Source organism: Eulemur rufifrons, chromosome 8, assembly GCF_041146395.1.
Source record: "Eulemur rufifrons isolate Redbay chromosome 8, OSU_ERuf_1, whole genome shotgun sequence".
Classification (NCBI taxonomy): domain Eukaryota; kingdom Metazoa; phylum Chordata; class Mammalia; order Primates; family Lemuridae; genus Eulemur; species Eulemur rufifrons.
In genome coordinates, this window is record NC_090990.1 from 26,340,240 (window position 1) to 26,361,330 (window position 21,091).

The 21,091-nt window shown below is 39.2% G+C and overlaps 1 protein-coding gene across 4 annotated transcripts; it reads right to left on the minus strand.

The window, feature by feature from the left end:
* Window positions 1-342: 342 nt before the first annotated feature.
* MEAF6 (MYST/Esa1 associated factor 6) lies at window positions 343-19,131 on the minus strand. Of its 4 annotated transcripts, none has more exons than XR_011234494.1 (8): window positions 19,033-19,131; window positions 17,556-17,671; window positions 14,372-14,459; window positions 14,183-14,228; window positions 5,762-5,954; window positions 2,622-2,679; window positions 1,960-1,993; window positions 343-1,144 (listed from the first exon to the last, which is right to left on the minus strand). XR_011234494.1 is itself a non-coding variant. In XM_069477695.1 (8 exons), exons 1-8 carry the CDS (start codon window positions 19,120-19,122, stop codon window positions 1,136-1,138), a joined length of 606 nt encoding a protein of 201 aa, XP_069333796.1. In that variant the 5' UTR covers window positions 19,123-19,131; the 3' UTR covers window positions 343-1,135. The 4 variants fall into 4 exon arrangements, 3 of the variants coding, with proteins under 3 accessions (XP_069333796.1, XP_069333794.1, XP_069333793.1); XM_069477695.1 differs by lacking the exon at window positions 2,622-2,679 and adding an exon at window positions 2,785-2,814; XM_069477693.1 differs by lacking the exon at window positions 2,622-2,679.
* Window positions 19,132-21,091: the final 1,960 nt, after the last annotated feature.

Consider the following 21,091-nt stretch of genomic DNA (forward strand, 5'->3'; position numbering starts at 1 on the left):
TAGATGATTCCAATGTGCAGCTGATCACCAGGCACTAAAGACAGGTAACTATTATCAGCAAGGCCCTAAGTCCATCAACTCCCCAAGGGGGATCTCCTGGGCGACACTGGCTTTCACTGATACAATCTTTCACTCCACTCAAGAACTCTACACATTATCAGCTTTTGGTGTCATTTTGAGTCTTTCCATATGCCATGGTGATTTTTAGAGCAATTATTTAATCAGGTGAATACCAGCAAAGAGAGAAAATACAGAAAAAGAAAGAAATTTCCATAAGGCATGATATGAATAAATAAGTGAAAAAACAATCACAGGCTTAAAAGTAAAGCATGAGAGGTCAAAGCCTGTGAAATTTTATTTATACAAAAGAATAAAAATATTTAGAAAGGATTGATTTAAACTTATGTTTTTCCATTTTTCTTGTTCCTTGAACAGGAATCTGCTTCCAACTCAGAAAGATTAAAGATAGATAATTTCTAAATAAACACTCTTTACCTCTCCTTGCAAAAAACCAAAGAGCCAAGTTTCCCATTTTACTTACAATAAACCAGATTATTTTCCGTTAAGAATATTGGCAACTGCATGAAAAAGATTATCAGATATGCCAGCAGGAAGGTACGAGCTGTACAAAGGTATTACAAAAAAGGCCCAAAAGAAAATACGATGGTAAAAACAACAATAGAAAAATAATAAAGCACAAAACCAAATAAGAAAATGCCAGATATTTACAGCCTCCATCTGAAATGTGACTTGTGTTCTACTTTCAGCATAAAATAAAACCAGAGAACATTCTTGATGGGTATCACAGATGAAGCTGGTGCCAGCCAGTTTTGGGGGAGACATTCATTCTAAGAAGGGAAAAATGCACAGTTAGCAATTTGCTGGGATTATAACCATGTCTTGGTCTTCTTGCAGTTCTGTTACTAAAAATGACACAAAGTAAATGATCCAATGTCTCAGAAAAATGACTTGTTTGTCACCACATTTAGAACAAACTACTCAAGAGTCACAGGCACTGGGTCTGGGAGAGCGGAGGTGGATGGCCACACACTCAGGTGAGGGATGTTTATCTTTGTGAGGTTGGAGAAAGAAAGCAGGGCTCTACAGCCTGGAAGCTTCTGCACTAATGCATCTTCTAATAGTCCTAAAGAGAGAAAAACAAAAGTCCCAACTTACTCTCAGGAGAACACTGGTTTGACCCTAAGGGAAAAAACTCTTATAAAAAACTCTGCTAGGGGATTGTTCTATAGCTAAAGATTCTATTTCAAATGTATATTTCGCATCTGAAAATGGCATGTCTTCTGAGTCCAAAAAGGGATTGAAACATCAATTCTGTTCTTTTTTTTTTTAATCTTTTTTTTTTTTTCTGAGACAGAGTCTCACTCTGTTGCACAGACTAGAGTGCCGTGGCGTCAGCCTAGGTCACAGCAACCTCAAACTTATGGGCTCAAGCAATCCTCCTGCCTCAGCCTCCTGAGTAGCTGGGACTACAGACGTGAGTCACCACTTCCAGCTAATTTTTTCTATTTTTAGTACACACGGGGTCTCACTCTTGCTCAGGCTGGTCTCAAACTCCTGCATTCAAGCGATCCTCCCGCCTTGGCCTCCCAGAGTGCTGGGATTACAGGTGTGAGCCACAGTGCCCAACCCATCAATTCTGTTCTTATTAGACCACCTGAACTCACCAGTCAAGAAAAAGAGCTAGTATTAACAATTTATTATTTAGTGAAAAGGATTTTTTCTTCAGTAAAAATGTATGTGACCTTCTTCTCTCTCCAAAATATAAAAAAAGTAAACAACACACTTAAAAGGTGAAGTATATCCAGAAGGACATCCCAGACTTTAAAAAACAAGAATTGCGAACCCAGGTTAGGAACACTCAAGCTTTATAGAGGAATACGTTTTTCTAATCATCTACAAAATTGCCAGCCCCTCTGAAGTGGTCTGGCTGATACTTACAGCTCGTGGTTTTTTGTTTAACTTCAGATCAATCCTGTGATAGGAAAGATAAAAGATATTTGGATTTTAATTTACAGAAATGGGTTCAACAATCAGCTACTGCATAGGGCACAAGCTATAACAAAGACTATTTGGTTAAGTAAAATCCACATTCTTCATTAAGCTATGTCATATTTAGTTGTTTACCCAGATATTATTAAGCAAGTATTAAAAATTAAGAGCAGATATTTTTGCCATAGGCAAACTTAGATGACTCTAAAAAGAAATGTATATAGCAGTTACAAAAGCCATATAATTTTTAAAAACTATTCCAAAATTACATATTAAAGAGATTGAATTAAAAGGGCATGCTCTATGTTAATACGTTAGCTCTGTAACTATATCACTGAAAATTACTGAGACACATAGTGATTAAGAACAGGAAAGAGACTAGGAGTTTGTATTTCTGGACATGAAACACAAAAGAAATTAAATGAATTTCAATTTTTAAATCTTTCCAAAGCAAAATATCAAGATCTTAAACTATTAATCTCCTTATGAAGCAAAGCCAGAAAATCAATTTAAATATGAATTAAAGTAAAGGTTATCTATTTTAAAGGAAATTAAAATGCATAAAAGTGAAGTTTACTTAATTTTGCTTAAGTTATTAAATAAAATGTTACCTCCATCACGTTTTTCTGTTTTTAAAAAAAACTTCCCAGCCTAACCTAATATACATACCTACAATTAAACAGATAAACTATGGGTTAGAAAGGTCTCAAAAAGGCATACTGGTGTCTACACACTAAACAACACAGCACAAATACTAATTCAAATCAAACTTACTCAAAGTCATAATCAAACATGCCAGACGGGCTGAGGGGCAGCATTTGAAAGGAAGAAAGCAATAGAAATTAATATACTAATTCAATAAATTAGTCGATTAGCCACCCTAGCAAGAATTGTAGACACAAAATTAGCTTTAAGAATCTTAAGCCATAGAGTTTCAAACATCATAGCACCAAAGATTTTGTGGCCAGGAGATTCCCTTCCCTCAGTGGATCTCATATCAGAAGAATAGACTACGAAAGGAAAAGTTATTTCATTAGAAAACTACAGATACCTGGAGCCCTCTTATTAGCTGCCAGATTCAGAGTTAGAACTTTAATGATATTTAACTGTATTGAAAAACATAATTAGAGCATTAGAAGAAACAGAGAAAGAAAGGTTTAGTCATATAATGAAGGGCACTTTGAAGACAGTACTAACAACTCAGCATAATACACTTTTACTAAAATAAAAGATGACAAAAACATTCTAAACTTTAAAAAAGGAAAACATTTTGCAACTTTTTACTCAAGTTATATGTTCTAAACGTGTCCAAGGAACATGGTGCTCCTTTTCTACAGCCTTCACCCTGGAAGCCAAAGGTTGAATGAATAAATTTCAATGGGAGAGTCTTTTTCCAAAAACTGAAGACCAATAATATTACTCTGCAGCCTAAATTGGTGATGGCAGTTAACTGTTTATGCCGGGGCTACAATTAAGGAACACCAAATCTGCGGTGCCCCTATTAAAATAAAGGAAAGTTGACATCCACAAGCACCCAAGCCTCAGGGATCTGGAAGGGAGTACAGAGGAGGAGGCCATTTTATGCCATCACTGCTAACAGACCATGGTCTGGGCAGCCCTCCAAAGCAAACATTAACCCAGAGCATGACACCTGCTTCTTAGCCGGCTCCAACGCCTTTCAGGCTTTAACAGGTGGCAAAACAATATGCAAATGGCTACCTTTTCCTTCCAGACAATGTCTGCAAGAATGAAGCTGGAAGAAAGCTAATGTCAATATCCTTTATACAATATTTTCACTTAAGACATTTGGGAGAATACACAGTAAGTTACAAACCAGGTATTAGCAAATATTTTATTTTCAGCCTGACTTAACTTTGTTCAAAAATTAAAATAGACTGTACCTAATTAATCAAAACTTCACAAACTACCTAGAAGAATTTTAGGGTTTACTATAGTATCAGAAACCTCTAAGAGCAGCTATATGCTATTATTTCAACTTTTTCTTTAAAGACACTAGGACTGACTTATTGTTCAGGTTATCATATAAAGTATAAGAATTAAGAACACTGTGATAACCAGGAATGCTAAAAATTACTTAATGTATTTTCATATTCCTGAAGAGGGCAAATTCAAAAGTTATTTCCATTTGTTAAAGTGCCACATTTATCTCCACTTTGCTTTGTTTAGCATTGAACGGTGCCTAGCACATAGTAAGTGCTCAAATATTTGTTCAAATAATTTACTATTGACTCTCTCTGACTATACGGGGTATGGCACATTGGAGGAGAAACACATACTGTACTGGGTACAAACTTATCAATATGCAGGGACAATATTTACACCCACCCCACTAAGCTATCAGTCGGGGTAAGGGGCTTGGACCAGACATAATTCCTGACTAAAGATGGCAGGAATTCAAGAACCTTAACTGGCCACTGAAGTGCCACTCAGTCACACTGAATCTGGCTTCCCTAGAAAAGCAGCAAATCAGCTCTACTCTCCTCTCTTGGGGCAGATGAGTGTCTAAGGCCAGTGGAGAGGATCTAAATCAGAGGAAAGATGAAGGACAGCTATAAAAACCAGGATTCTGCTTCCCAAACATTAAACACCATTTGTGAAAGCAATAACTAATATCAAAGATCTTTATAACTATTAGTATTTTTTTCTGGAATGAGTTAGCTTCTAGGGCCGGGAGAAGAAAGGATAGGAAAAAGTATTACTTTGGAAATTTACTAGACACCTGCAAAAAGAAAGTGCAGTTCAACGCCTCTCTAATTCCTTTTCATCAGTCATCAGCTGATCATGTTACTAATGGAAATGAGGTATTACCTGAAATAAACAGCTATCTAGAAAAGTCTATTGATCAGTAATGGGAAAAAAAGTCCCAGAAACTTTTAAGGAATTTCTTTCCTACTCTAGACACTATGAAATAAGAAAATAATCATTACCTTAAAAGGACACTGGAGTAAATTCAATAAAAGCAACACAGAGCATGACATTTAATTATCTTGACGATTTAAAAAATATTATTTTCAAGAGTATGTTTCTCTGCTGCTTGTGATAAGCTAGCACCAGTCCTATTACAGTGGTGAAATAACCTGTAGCTTTATTAAAAAATATATATATATTTATGCATAATTTTTGCTATTTCTTACTACAGTTATGAGATTAGCATGGTGACTTGCAGTTTGCAGAAAAATGTTAAGCAACAGTCCTTAGTCACTATTTGGAGGAAATATTATTTCTGCAGCCTAAAAAACACTACTGCCATCAACAAGAAAAACTCTTAACAGAATGGAAGAATCAGCTGATGCCAAGGAGGTTGAAATCAGTTAGAGTTAATTCTATATTATCCCCATATCCATACCCACGAAGCTAACAACTTTAATACCTTGCATGCATGAAAGAACAGCCTACAGGTTTGTAAAGCAAACCCAGAAGCAAACTAGAAGACAGGGAACCCTATCCACGCCTTGCATACCCGCTCTCACCTCCTGAGCATGCATGCTCCCAAGAGGAGTGGACAAATGCATAGTTTCTAGAGTAAGGAATCTTGCCCTGGCCTCAAACCTGCTGGGAGGCATGGAAACCCTGTGAATACCTGGTTTCCACGCCTCCTAGAAAGTCTGAAGGACTATCCTTCCATCAGCAACAGAAAGGCTCTGCAACAATCCTAAAGAGTTTAATTCTAGGAAAGCCCCTTCACAGCAATGGTCATGAAGCCCTAGGCTGTGGGATCCCTGCCACTGACCTGTGCCGGTTTTTATTCTTTCGTTTTTTATGGCTGCTGTGATGACTCCCTGAGGAAGTAGAAGAAGCAGCCTTCTGAGGTTTCACTCCCTGCACAGATCCATCCAGATCCTCAGGATCCTCCTGATTGGGCTCATTTTCCTGATTGTGGAAGTCTGGAGAAGTATCACTTTCTGTCCCACTTCCTGGCTCCCCTGGAGGGAATAAAACACAAATCCCCAAATACATCATCAGTACTGCTTGGGCAATCTGTCCATAATCAGGAAAGATTTTTTTGAGCGCTAATATGCAGAAAAAGACCATTCTCTATCCTCAAGGACCATACATTCTAATTGACAGAGAAAAATACATGTTGACAGAGAAGATACATACAAAGCATCAAAGTTACCAGAGTTCCCGAAAAACATGTAATCTGAAACAGTGTAACTAGAGGCAACAGCTCTACGGACAGCTGGGAGATGGGAACTTACAACCAGGAGAACCTTACTGCATAAAGGTTATTTAAACATAGAATACACTAATGGGATTAATCATTATAAAAAAAATTACTGAAAATGCCAGATAGATCTCCAGAGGGATGAGGGATGATCCTGGAAAAACTGCCTACAGCTGACCATGGCTCTTTTCCCAAACCATAAAGGAGTCCTGTCTTCTATCAAGAAAAAGGGCCCAAGAGGGAGAAGAGCCCATTCACGAACTACTCTGTTAAGTCTTAAGAATGCTTTTAAAAAGTACTAATACTCTTCAGCTGACACATATTCTCAATTTTAAAGCATCACTTAGATATAGTAAATAATAAACAAAAGCAAGTTCAGGAAAAACTTGAATTAAAAAATATACATTTTTAAGAATATAATTACATATAATTTTATATACGTATACTTGTTTTGCTGAAACCAATTTCTTGAAACTCTGATAAGGATGAGAGAAGACTTTCACATTACTCAACTGTTGAAGGATCCCAAATATATACATTATCTGTTTCTAAAAATTGTCAAAAGGAGTTATGTGGGTAGCAGGACCGGGGATCAGTTTTCTTCTTTTTATTCTTCATATTATAATCTGCTGGGAAGAGATTTTAAACTGAGTAGCATATGGATATGAGGAGTAAAGGAAAGAGACAGTCCCAAAAAAGCAGAGGAGAAAAACAGCCAAATCTCAGAAATCATGAAACCCTATTTTTGAACACATTTCAAAAAAACAACAAAAAAGGAAGCTCTAGAGCTATGAAGCTAGGAAAAGTAGACTGACCAATCTTGCCTTCTGACGTTCAAGAAAACTGATTTCACATTAAAAAACAACATACTACACAAAGCTGCAGTAATCAGCACCGTGGTACTAGCACAGGATAGACATACAGGTCAACGACTAGAATTCAGAGTTCAGGATAAACCCCTTACATTTACGGTCAATTGATTTTCGACAAGGGCAACAAGACAATTCAATGAAGAAAGAATAATCTTTTCAACAAATCATGCTGGGACAACTGGATATTCAAATGCAAAATAATGAAGTTGGACCTCTATCGCATATCATACACAAAAAATAACTCAAAATAGATCATAGACCTAAATGTAAGAGCTAGGACCAAAGCTCTTAGAATCCACTGGGTTAGGCAATGGTTTCTTAGACATAACCACAAAAGCAAATGTAACAAAAGAAAAAAATATATAAATTGGACTATATCACTTACATAAAAATTTTTGGCCAGGCACAGTGGCTAACGCCTACAATCTTAGCACTTTGGGAGGCTGAGACAGGAGGATCACTCGAGCCCAGGAGTTCAATACTAGCTTGGGCAACATAAGGAGACCCCACCTCTATCAAAAAATTTAAAAAAACAAACCAAATCAAACAAAAAAACTTCTGAGCTGCAAACAATACCAATAAAGTGAAAAGACGACACACAGAATGGGAGAAGATCCTTGCAAATTATATATCTGACAAGAGATTTGTATCTAGTATATATAAAGAACTGTTAGAACTCAATAGTAGAAAGACACAAAGCCAAATTTATAAGTTAGCAAAGGATTTGAATAGACATTTCTCCAAAGATAGACAAAATGGCCAATAAGCCATCCAGAAAGATGTGTCAGGATAATATAAAGCTTTTAATGTTAGTTACCTCAGAATGTTGGCACTGAAATAGAACAGGAGGTAATTAATCTTTTTCATATTCATTTTTGAATTACTTATCACACTGAGAATGTATTGCTTTTCTAGTTTGAAAAAAAAATCTACCAGTAGTCCCAGCTACTCCAGAGGCTGAATCAGGAGGATCGCTTGAGCCCAGGAGTTCAAGGCTATAGTGTACACTAAGATCGTGCCTGTGATTAGCCACCGCACTGCAGCCTGGGCAACACAGCAAGACCCTGTCTCTCAAAAAAAAAAAAAAGAAAGAAAGAAAGAAAAGAAAAGAAAAATCTAATGAAATATAAAAAGATAAGTCTGAAAGGGAGAATTGTGGTCAGGACAGTCAGCCCTCCTCTCCCATACCCAGTCACTCCTACTTTGACATAGGTAGAGAAATATCATTTCTAAGAATGCAAATGGCAGAAACACTGATTGGAGTGAGAAAAGGTTGACAGGGCATGAAGCCATAAAAGCTGTGGATCATAGACAGAATGCCAGAAGGGATTCAGGACTAAGGAGGGGCTGGGAACAGGGGGAGAGAGGGAAGAGATAACTAAAAGGTAGGAGACAGGTAAGAAAGGCAAGTTAGAAGCCCCAAATTTTGTTTATGTTGCAATTCTACTAAAAGATGCTGATGGGCAAAACCAACTATTTATTCATTTTTGGTCAGCTGCTACGGGAGCATTTAGTAAATGGATGAGTTGGTCATTCTACAAGTCCATATGTTCATACATACATGTACAAACATATATAACACAGTTTAAATTGAATCAAAGCCCTATAAATTGAGAATTCACCTGGGTTACCTCTCTGAAGACGTAACATACCAGGCAGTTAGGAGATGTCCCAAAGGACTGATATGGATATTAGCACCATGGGAGTCATAGAGAACAAAGAGCAGATCATTCAGGAAAAGCTTCATTAAGACGGTGGAATTGAAACTAGACTCTGAAAAATGAGAAGCCAAGATAAGTACAAAAAATAGCACAAGCAAAGGTACAGAGGTAAGAAACACAAGGTATATTTGGTACAAATGAATCAAAGAATATCTCTTAAACGGAAAGCTTGAAAAATGAAAAGTGAACTGGAAAGACAGGTTAACAGGGGTCATAAATACCAGACTAAAGAATTTCATCTACACAAACAGTGTGAGGTGATGGTTAAGAGAACTGACTTGTCACTTAACTTTCTGAGTCTGTTTCCCCATCTGTAAAATAGCAATTCTTTCTCACATATGGCAAATATTAATATTTATGAGTTATCTCTTATGGATGAGGCATCAACCTAGACATTAGAGCTATAGCAATGTTCCCTTCTTTCATGGAGCTTACAATTCTATACCTATCCTTAAAGAGTAAGTAGCTTTAAGGATTAAAGGTGATAATGCAAGTAAAGTGCTTGCTCAGAGTCTGGAACACAGTAAGTGTTCAAATCTTAATATTCTTGAGATCTATAAACATGCAAGTCAAATTCTAAACAGACAGTAAAGATTATTTCTAGCAAAACAGTTGTGAGCAGGATATAACAAAGGAAAGCCATCAAGAAAGAATTTCTGAACAGAGGAGCCAAATAAAACAATGAATATTTTGTGAGTTGTCTGTACAAACCCGTGTTTTAGGATTACTAGGCTAGAAGTAGTTTATAAAAAGAATCAGGAACAAGGGTGACTAGATTAAACACTATTAACATACAAAGTGAAACGACAAAGTGAGAATAATTTTCTGCCTTGGCTCATGGAAGCAGAAGAGGTATGATCATAAAATAGGCAGGTTACACCTCAAAGTGCAGCAGCAAATCAGTCAATTGTATGATGCTGCCACCATGAAAAAACACTTGTTTCTCACTGGCATAAAAATGAGCAACTCATTTTTAGGGCAAAGAATGTCAGATTTTGATTAACTTGTAAATCCACAAATGAGGTGCTCGGTGCTCTACTTACTATAAGAAAGGAATAGGCTGGGCGTGGTGGCTCACACCTGTAATCCTAGCACTCTGGGAGGCTGAGGCAGGAGGATAGCTCGAGGTCAGGAGTTTGAGATCAGCCTGAACAAGAGCAAGACCCTGTCTCTACTAAAAAAAACAGAAAGAAATTATCTGGACAACTAAAATTAAATAGAAAAAATTAGCCAGGCATGGTGGTGCATGCCTGTAGTCCCAGCTACTCGGGAGGCTGAGGCAGTAGGAGCCCATAAGTTTGAGGTTGCTGTGAGCTAGGCTGACGCCACGGCACTCTAGCCCGGGCAAAAGAGCGAGACTCTGTCTCAAAAAAAAAAAAAAAAAAAAAAAAAGAGAGAGAGAAAGGAATGGCTATTAAAGCCAATAACTTTTTCTTTTTTTTCTTGAGACAGGGTCTCGCTCTGCGTCCCAGGCTACAGTGCAGTAGAGCCATCACAGCTCACTGCAACCTCAAACTCCTGGGCTCAAGCGATCCTCCTGCCTCAGCCTCCCAAGTAGCTAGGACTATAGGCATGCGCCACCAGGCCCAGCTAATTTTTCTATTTTTTATAGATACGGGGTCTCACTGTTGCTCAGGCTGGTCTCAAATTCCTTGCCTCAAGCAATCCTTCCATCTCAGGCTTCCAAAGTGCTAGGCTGCAGCCATTAACTTTGCAGCACAAAAGGTTTAAAGGAGGAAGAGAAGACACCCAGAACAATGCTTACTTACCCACTGGAATGCCTTAAAGGCTGAAGAGAGATCTGATTTAATGAAAGCTTCAAAGAAATTTGGTAAAAGAAACAGCTTGTCCTGATCCTTTAAAGGAGACTAGATAAAATCTGCCTGTTTTCTTTTTCTTTTACTTTATTGTTTTTACAAAATATACAATGCTTCCCAAATTTGCAAAAAATTCCCCTTTAGGGATCATGCAAATCTTCTCTATCATTTTAGTGTGGGTACAAATGAAGCAAAAAAAAAAAAAAAAAAAAAGCGCAGAAAGTAATGCATTTTTTTTTTTTTTTTTTTGAGATAGAGTCTCACTCTGTTGCCCAGGCTAGAGTGAGTGCTGTGGCATCAGCCTAGCTCACAGCAACCTCAAACTCCTGAGCTCGAGCGATCCTCCTGTCTCAGCCTCCCGAGTAGCTGGGACTACAGGCATGCACCACCATGCCCGGCTAATTTTTTCTATATATATTTTTAGCTGTCCATATAATTTCTTTCTATTTTTAGTAGAGATGGGGTCTCGCTCTTGCTCAGGCTGGTCTCGAACTCCTGAGCTCAAACGATCCGCCCACCTCGGCCTCCCAGAGTGCTAGGATTACAGGCGTGAGCCACCGCGCCCGGCCAGTAATGCATTTTTGAGGAAAAACTTCAGAATGCTTTAAGTGCAAAACTCCAAAATCCTTTAAATCTAAGAATATGCCAAGTAAAAATTCTAAGAAAAAAGAATGTTTGCTTATCACCACTGAAGATCAAAGGCATTATAAACGAGAACTCATTCCACAAAATCTGTCATACAGAAATTCTAAAACATTGGAAGGACTCTGTACAAAGGAAAAGAAGTGAAAGGCAAACTAAACCATTCCTTTCATGGAATTAAAGTTTGGTTTGAATCATGTGGGCCTTCCAGGGACCCTCAAGCCTTGAACCTGGTTTAAAGAAGTCCAAGCACCTAACAGAAGCAAACATTCTTATCTGGAAGATAGTACCTTCACCCTAGTCCTCAAATTATTTTACTAAATACTTTTTTAATTACAACAAGCAGTACACAAAGATAACCTAGCACACAAGGAATTTAGATTTCGCGAGTAATAACCAGCAGAAACAACAGACAATAGAAACAGGCCCTGAAAGCCTTTGGAGACTGAAATAAACTACAGACTATAGAACAACAATGCTTACTGAGTGTATAGAAGTAAAAGACAAGTCTGAAAATAACTACAGAAAAAGCTATTAAAAAATTAAATGGCAGAGTTTTAAAATAATTAGATAGATTTTCCAGAAATCAAAAATGCAAAAACAAAACATTTAAAATCAAGAGAAGGGTTAACAGCATATCAGACACAGCTGAAAAGAGAATTAGTGAACTGGTAGATGTGTCAGGAAAAAAAAGTGCTCTTATAATGCAACACAGAGACAAAGATAGAAGAGACAGTAAAAAACATAAAGGATAAATTGAGAAGATTTAAATACATTTAACCAAAGGACCAGAAAAAGAGGAAAAAGGGCATGGGGCAAATGCAATATGTGAAGAAATAATAGCTAGGAATTGTCAAGAACTGATGGAAAACAGCAAACCATAGTTTCAAGAAGTCCAAAGAAAGCAACGCTAGATAAATAAAAAGAAATTCATACTTAGATGCATTGTAGTTAGCTGTAGAAAATCAAGACAAAAATGAAATCTTAAAAAAGAGCAGAGAGGAGTGGTAATGACAGAGGTGATGGGATATAACACAACAGAATTACTGTAAAGGGCCTCTGAGACTTGAATTCATGAATTCCAGTATTTACGTAATTCTCTATATTCTGCTTTATTCCAAAAAGAATTCAAGGCAGCTTACCAAGATTCATATAATGAAATCTAATAAAATAAATTAAAAATGAGAAAAGTAAGGCAAAGAGGAATAAAAGAGGAAAATAAGCTAGATGCAGTTTTAAGATTCATTCCCAAAACGTATCCTATAAATATCTATTTGCTTGATAGAGGGGAACAACAAATTTGGCTTTAAGCATTTTAGCACCCACACAAAGAAGAAAACAGTCAATTACTAGATTTTGCAGTAAAAAAAACAACTTTGTTCAGGGAAAATTACTTCTAAAGGAGATAATTAGTAATGATAATAAACATCTGCAACATCCTTTCACAATAGACAGTGACACATTTTACAGGACCAGAGCATAATTCAGCAAAAATAACTTTACAGGGAAAACCAAAAGATACCAATATGATACATTCCAGAGGTGTGGCTCAATCCAGGATGAAGACTTTAAAATCTTTAATATGTGTTTGTCTCAGCCAAGCTTCTGAGAGCAGTGACTTTAAGAATCTTTTCCTGACCAGTATATAGATGTAGCTGTTCTGTATGGACAGGTACAGAGTCATATACTGAATTATCAGCTCATCTCATCCAGGGTGGCATTACAGGCTCTTATGAAAACTGAGTCAGACATCATTCCATCTCAATTTACAGGAACGAGGTACAGGATGTTCCTTAACCAGTCCTGTTACTCTACAAAGGAGATGATACAGCCCCACATTCTAGAAGTGGTATTAATTGAACAGAAATAAGACATGGCTGAGAGTTACAGTAAAAGAAGAATAAAAAAGACTTGGTACTGAGACGAAATGGCTCTTCAAAGAAAAAAAAAAAAAAAAAAGACTTGGTACAATTGATTAGGTTGGCAGAAAGGAGTCAAAGATGTCCACAGATTTCAGAATGAGGGTGAAGAGAAGTACCATAACAAAAAAAACGGGCAGACAAATTTTGAAAGAAATAGAACAGTTCTGTTTTAGACAAAATGTTTTGAGTTTAAAGATCTGAGTGGAAGTGTCCAGAAGGAAATGCAGGACTAAAGCTCAGGAAAGAAGTTAAGGATAGAGCAACAAATTTAGAAGTCTGTACAGTGAAATAATAACTGAGTAGTTCTAATTTTGAAACTACTAAAATCCTTTTTCCTCAAATTATTGTCCCAATGCAAACAAAAGAACTGTATCTCACAAGATATATCACCTGAAAGCAGTACATAGCAATACAAAAAACAAATAGGCTGTAATTCAAAGTGATCCAGTACAGAGGGAACATCCAACAGCTACACAGACTCAGAAAGTTAAATGTACAGATCTACATCCCATCACTAGAAATGAGAACAGAATAAGACTGTATGGCTTATGAACAGAAAATGATATAATTTGTTTACAAAGTAAATGGTACCTACTTCCCATTTTGTATTTAAGAACACACAGTACATTCTGTTTATGGGATGAGAATTTCCTAAGAATTATTACGTTGAGGATTTATTAGGTATGTTTGAAATTTTCCATTAAAGTTATTGTTTTAATTTTTCTAAAATTCCCTAAGAATTTTTAAGATTTACCAGCAGTGAAGACATCTTTGTGTATTTGAGATGCTAAAGACAACCTTCATGTGACAGAAGAGGCAGGAAGGAAATGGTGGTTTCTTCCTTGAAAGAAAAATATCATTAAGTCTACCCCAAAGGCTTCCTAACTGCTAGAAAGAAGAGGGAAGAGTACAAGGGGTGCAATCCTCAGATACACAATTGGATTTGAGTTAAATATATGGGCTCTGGTAGCTTAAAAATAAACTGACAAGAAAAGTAAAAACATAAACTTACTCTTTTCAATGAGCTGGTCCTGAACTCCTGCCAACGCACTTACTGCCTAAAAAAAAAAAAAAAAAAAAATGCACCAATTACTAGAAAAGTGAGCACAGACCTCAGGAGAGCACTCCCTGAGGAATGGAAAGAGAAAACTCACATTCCCCAACAACAGGCCACAGAAAGATCCCCCCCACCACCACTTACAGCTGCTGATGTAACTGAAGATTTACTGAAGAGCCGCTCAGCTTCCTTAAACTTCCGATTCCTTCTATCATTTTTGCTGTTGGAGTTTCTACAACACACAGAAGAAACTCATTATAAGCACCAAGCTATGTCTATGGCTCGAGCTGGGGATGCCCCAAAACTTATGTCAAGAACTATTCTTTTTAAACCAAGTTCCATGCAGAAAGCCTCTGTATCACTTATGTTGGCCCAAATGACCTTCATGCAGATTGCCTACATAGAAAGCAATGTTTTCCAATGTATGGTATGTGCTCCACTGTGGAACACGAGATTTAGTTGCTTCTCAAACATTTTCACTTTAATATGTATTTTTAAATGCTTATTATTGGCCAGGCGCAGTGGCTCACGCCTGTAATCCTGGCACTCTGGGAGGCCGAGTTGGGAGGATTGCTCGAGGTCAGGATTTCGAGACCAGCTCTGAGCACCGTCTCTAGTAAAAATAGAAAGAAATTAGCCAGACAACTAAACATATATAGAAAAAATTAGCTGGACACGGTGGCACATACCTGTAGCCCCAGCTACTTGGGAGGCTAAGGTAAGATTGCTCGAGCCCAGGAATTTGAGGTTGCTGAAAGCCAGGCTGCTGCCACGGCACTCTAGCCCGGGCAGCAGAGTGAGACTCAGTCTCAAAAAAAAAAGCTTATTATTAAAAAAGACTAGCAAAAACTAGTGAAGTGTCTTTTAAATAAACTTAATTTTCAAATTTAAAGAAACAACCAGGGTTCCTTAGAGAAATGGCTAATATCAAGTCTGAGGGGTGGGGGGAAATAAGGTGAGTATAGGACATCTTTCGGGCCAGAAAGCAACAAAGTACTCCAAGACTAATAGTGTCATGTCAAAAGAACAAAGGAATCAGCTTGAGGAGGCTCCCTCTGACCACATTTGGGACAAACGTGGAAAAATGAAAGGGAGAAAAATTTAAAAAGGAAGACTCTTGTTCAGGATGCCAGTAATAAATATAAACAGAATTAGAAAATTAGAGTATCATCATTTTGCAACTTCCAATGTAATAACTGAGTCAGATAAGAATTAACAATGGATATTAAAACAACTAAATAAAAATTTGGAGGAACCAGTATATTCACAGTGTCTAAAAGTATAACCTGGCCAGGCATGGTGGCTCATGTCTGTAATCCTAGCACTTTAGGAGGCCGAAGCAGGAGGATCACTTGAGGCCAGGAGTTCAAGACCAACCTGATCAACGTAGTGAGCCCCCCATCTCTACAAAAAATAGAAAAATTAGCAGGGCATGGTGGAACCCACCTATAGTCCCAATTACTCAGGAGCATATGACAAAAGACTCACTTGAGCTCAGGAGTTTGAGGCTGCAGTGAGCTATTATCACACCACTGCACTCTAGCCCAGGCAACAGAGCAAGACTCTGTCGCAAAAAAAAAAAAAAAAAAAAAAGAATAAAAGTATAACCTCCAAAATTATTTGTTAATCACAGTGGGAAAAAACAAACTTTTATAGCAGAGATCACATGATCAAACTTGGCAGCACCAATAATGGGACAATCTGACATTATGTGCCTCCTGGTAAAACAGAGGTAGACAACAAAAGGTTTACAAATCACTTAGGTAATGTTTTTGCCAAAAATGTTTAAAGGATCTCTCATGAGGTCACAATAAAAATGTGAAATTGGGACATTCTACAAGGCGATGTCATGAACACCACTACAACCACCACCAAAAAGGGTGACTCTCTGTAAGACATAACAGCCAAACTCAGTGCATGAATGCTTATTGGATCCCTGATCAAAACAAAGCAGCAAAGCATCGGGGGCACAACTGAGGAAATTGTGATAAAGACTGTATTAGATAGATGATACTATTAATATAGTGCTAATTTTCTAGGTACGATAGCTATGGTTAGGTAGGAGAAACGTCCTTATTCACAGGAGGTAACTGCTGACATATTCAGGTGTAAAGTGTCAGGATATCTGCATCTAACTTTCATATGTTTTAGTAGAAAAAAAAGTACAGGGGGGCAAGGGGATATACCTATAAAGGAATAGCATGAAGATCTTTGTGGTGATAGAATAGTTCCATATCTTGATTGTGGTTACATGAATCTACACATGTGATGAAATGACACAGAATTATACATAAACATTGTACCAATGTCAATTTCCTGGTTTTGATATTGTATTATAGTTACATAAAACACAACCACTGGGGGAAACTGGGTGAAGGGTACAAAGGACCTCTCTGTACTATTTTTTTTAATTTATTTATTTATTATTGACACCGGGTCTCACTATGTTGCCTGGACTAGAGTTCGGTGGCCCAGCACATCATATAGCTCACCGCAACCTCGAACTCCTGGGCTCAAGTGATCCTCTTGCCCCCCAGCCTCCTGAGTAGCTGGAACTATAAGTGCACACCACCAGACACAGCTAATTTTTAAAATTTTTTGTAGAGATGGAGGTCTTTGCTATTGCCCAGGCTGGTCTCGAACTCCTGGGCTCAAAAGATCCTCCAACCTCAGCCCCCAAAATGCTAAGAGTACAGGTGTGAGCCAACATGCCCACCTCTGTACTATTTTTGCAACTTCCTATGAATCTGTAATTTTTCAAAATAAAAAAAATTTAAGTGTAGATACAAGTGTGTATTTATATATACCATAGAGAGAAAGCAAGAAAGAAAATGTAGCAACATGTTAACAATTTGTGAATATAGGTGGACAGTATCAAGTGTTCATGTACTACTCTTTCAATTTTTCTACAGATTTGAAAATTTTCCAAAAGTTTAGAAATTTTTAAAGAATATTATTACTAAGTAAATAGCCATACAGTTGGCACAGAGGTATGGCAAAAATTGTGAGGGTGGAGCTCATGACTGATTAAAATGTGGAAAACACGAACAGAGCACAGTTGTGTAAGGTATTGTTATATGCTGCATTTCATTTTAAGCCTCACACAACTCTGTGCCATAGGCCTGGGTGTCCCTATTTTACAGATGTGGGCTTTGCCAAGATTACTCAGTAAGGCAGTGGCTGAGCCAGAGTCCAAGTTCAAGTCCAACCCTCTTTCCACAGCACCACTCTACTACTGCCTCCTGCAAAGTTGCTACCAAGAGCATACAGTCCTACAAACAAATGTTACTAGGGCACAATAGGTACACTACAGGCTTCTGACACTCACTTTTGGTTGGTCAGATATCGATCCCAGCCACGAATAATATTGCCATACATCTGAGTGTCTTCCAAGTAGCTTCCTTCAAAAGCATAGATCTGTCTCTCCAAGTTTGCCAGTGTTTCCTGAGAGATGCCAAACAAGGACATAAATAATGCCTTTTAAATGCAAACATTTAAGTTTGACCAAACTGAAATCCTGATATTAGACTTGTAAATCCAAGCTCGCCCACACTAAACCACCCTTGCGGAGAGATGGATGAAATGGGGAGAAGCAGGCTATTTAGGACTAAGTCTAGACCAGGGGTCTCCAACCTATGGTGAGCTGAACAATTATTTCATTATATATCACAATGTAATAATAACAGAAATAAAGTACACAATAAATGTAATGTGCCTGAATCATTCCAAAACCATCCCCACCGTCTGTGGAAAAACTATCTTCCATGAAAACGGTCCCTGGTGCCAAAAGGTTAGGGACCGCTGGCAGACCTTTGGGGGTGATGGACCCCCTTGAGAACAGAATGGAACCTATAAAACCTGTCCCCAGACAAAGGCACACATATGCAAAATTTTGCGTATACTTCAGAGAGTTCACGGAAACCCAGTGTCAAGAACCCACGTTAAAGCAGAACACGGGGCCATCTCCACTCCCACGCACAAAAGGTATCGCTACCAGGAGAGGGAAGACTGAGCAGCCTTTCAGCATCATCTCGCTCCCCTCCCCGCAGGCTCAGACAGGCCGCTAGCCCTGGGCTGCCGGTTGCTATGGAAACCTGGAAGGGCAGCTTCAGGTGAGATGAGCCTCCCGGGTGCTCAAATCAAAATGCGGGGGCAGGCACGGCTTTGCCACCAGGGTAAATGGGGCCTTGGGTGCATGTCACAATTCCGAATTCTCTAGATTGAGCCCTCTGCCCTCGCCTGTCACCTTCTAGATGTTCCCAAGCAAATCACATCCCTGCCTATCAAAAACCCAATTCAATAACTCCCAGTACCAAAAAGGACACGCTCCCCACCAGCCTCCGAAGTCCAGACTGGGTGAGTGGGTCCTCCTCCCACAGCCGCTTCATTCCCCACAGCCCACGGACACGCCCGCACCCCACCCGTCAAGACCACGGACTCGCTCGCCCTCTCCCACCTCCAAGGCTCAGACACTGGCCCTTTCTGGCGCTCTCTCACAGAAGCCCTCAGCCCCCGGCCCCAGGCGCCCTCCTCCCTCCACGCCCCCTCCTGCCCCTGCCCCTGCCGCTGCCCCTGCCCCGACCCCTCCCCCTCCCCCTCCCGGCTCCCGGCTCCGGCTTCGCACAGCCGGGAAGCCGAGCCGCCGGCGGGCCGCGGAGTGCGCTGCCTGCCTCAGGCCGCCGGACTCCCGGCCCGCCGCGCTGCGCCCCCCGGAGCAACGAATGGCCTGGCGCGGCCCAGTTGGGGCCTGGAGGCGGGGCGAGCTCGGGGCCCCAAGCCGGGTGCCCCCGGTCCCAGCCCCTCACCGCCAGCTCCTGCTTCCGCTTCACGAGCTCCGCCAGCTCCCGCCGGGTGTCCGGGATCTGCGGCGGCGCCGCCTTGTTGTGCATCGCCATGTTGGGCTGAGGCGGGCGGCGGCACGAAGCTGTGGGCGGTCCCTGCGCGCCACCGCCCGCCAGGGGGCGACTTGCCGCACTGCGCCTGCGCGCGCGGCTTCCGGCGAGGCGCCCTGCGCCGCGCTTGTGGATCTGGGGTTGGGGTTCCCGGTGGTGAGGCTGCTGCTGCTGGTACTGTTCGCCTTTCTGCCCCTCGGTTGGCCACTGGGCTTTATAGACACCACACATTCACTGCGCCCAAAGACAAGCTTGTCCTTAAGCCTCCCAAGTCTCCTGTGTGCCCCACTTCAGCCCACCTCAGTGAATGACTTTCCCTATCGACCCAATTGCCCAAGTGAGAAACCTGGTTATCATTCTCCCTGTCGACCCAGGATTAAAACCCTATCCAAAATCAAGTCCTGCGGACTCTACTGCGGAAGAGCTCGCAATCCATCTGCTTGTGTCTGCTTCCCTCTGCTACCTCCCTAGTTTATTCAGGCCCTCCCTATTTGGGGCTACATTATTCCAACAGCCTCCTTATTTTCGCCCTTAGCCCCCTTTAATCCTTTATCTGCAATGGTACCAGGATCATCTTCTAAAAACAAATGTGATATCGTTCCCCCGTTTAAAGCCTTTCAGTGGTTTCCCATTGCCCATTAGAGAGACAAGTATGTGTAGGGGTTAAGGACACAAACTGGAGGCAGAACTACCTGTTCAAAATCCTACCTCTGCATTGACAAAATGAGCCACGTGGGGCAAGTAACTAGATTTCACTTGTCTCAACTCCCTCATCTGTAAAGTGAAAGTAGTCATAGAATCTACCTGATACAGTTGCTGTGAAGAGTAAATCATCTAATGTACGTAATGATGGCTGTAAGTACATAGCTTTTATCTCCAAGAGCAATGTGTAAACGGTGTTTTCACTAGGCTCCTGCTTACTTCTTCAGCCTCAGCTCTCCAATTTTCAGTGTTCTCCAATTTCACTATCATAACCCTAGGTGGGATTTTTTTTTTTTTCGTTTTCTTTTCATCCCAGCAAGATTACCTATAAGGGCAAGTAGAGTTTAGTCATATGAACTGGTTCCAATTTTGTCAGAAATATAATTTGGATCCAACTGTCTTTTACAAAATAGTGTATTACATTATTTGGAAATGATCCAGACATTTAATACTAAAATTCTAAAAAGAAAGCTATAAGATCTTTATTTATGTGAGTATATGTGTCTAGATATGTTTATGTATACGTAAATATATTATATAGTGTGTCTACATGGTAAAATCTGGCAAAATCAGCCAGAAATCTCTTAAGAAATTCTATTTAGATAGATGGATACTTATATAAAATATATTATAATTAACCCAAGTGCCTGTTAGTTCACATGACTTTAGTAAATCTTTAATAAATAAGCTGGTTTTAAAATTGTTAATCAAATAAAAATAGAAATGTCTTCAGAACTATTTGCCTGGATTTACTGGTTAGTTTTATATTTGTCTCTGATATATAGTTTAAAGTGTCAGGGCTTAACATGAAGGTTATAAAACTATAAACCCAGCCTAAAACAGAATGATCTTTGTATAATTTTTGGATAAGACTAATTTAATGTTGGTTTAATGAAAACAGCTGTATCTTCTGAGTTACTGGCAAAATACCCATATATTTAACTTTAAGGTTCTTACTTAGGTGAATACCTTATATTTACAGGTTATAGATATGGTTAACAGAAAACGAACTTGAAATGATGACTAGCTTTGTCCAATATCTCACTTATCCTAAGTAATCTAAGTAAACTGTTAAAAATAAATAAATAAATTAGGTAAATGTAAATAGGATAGGCATCTATAAATGAACGTTTTATGTAATTTGAAATCTAAAGTTATGTTAAATTAAGTAATAGTTGTTGGGCATTGTGGTGTTCACCTATAGTCCCAGCTACTGCAGGGGCTGAGGCAGGAGGATTGCTTGAGCCCAGGAGTTTCAGATGGCAATAAG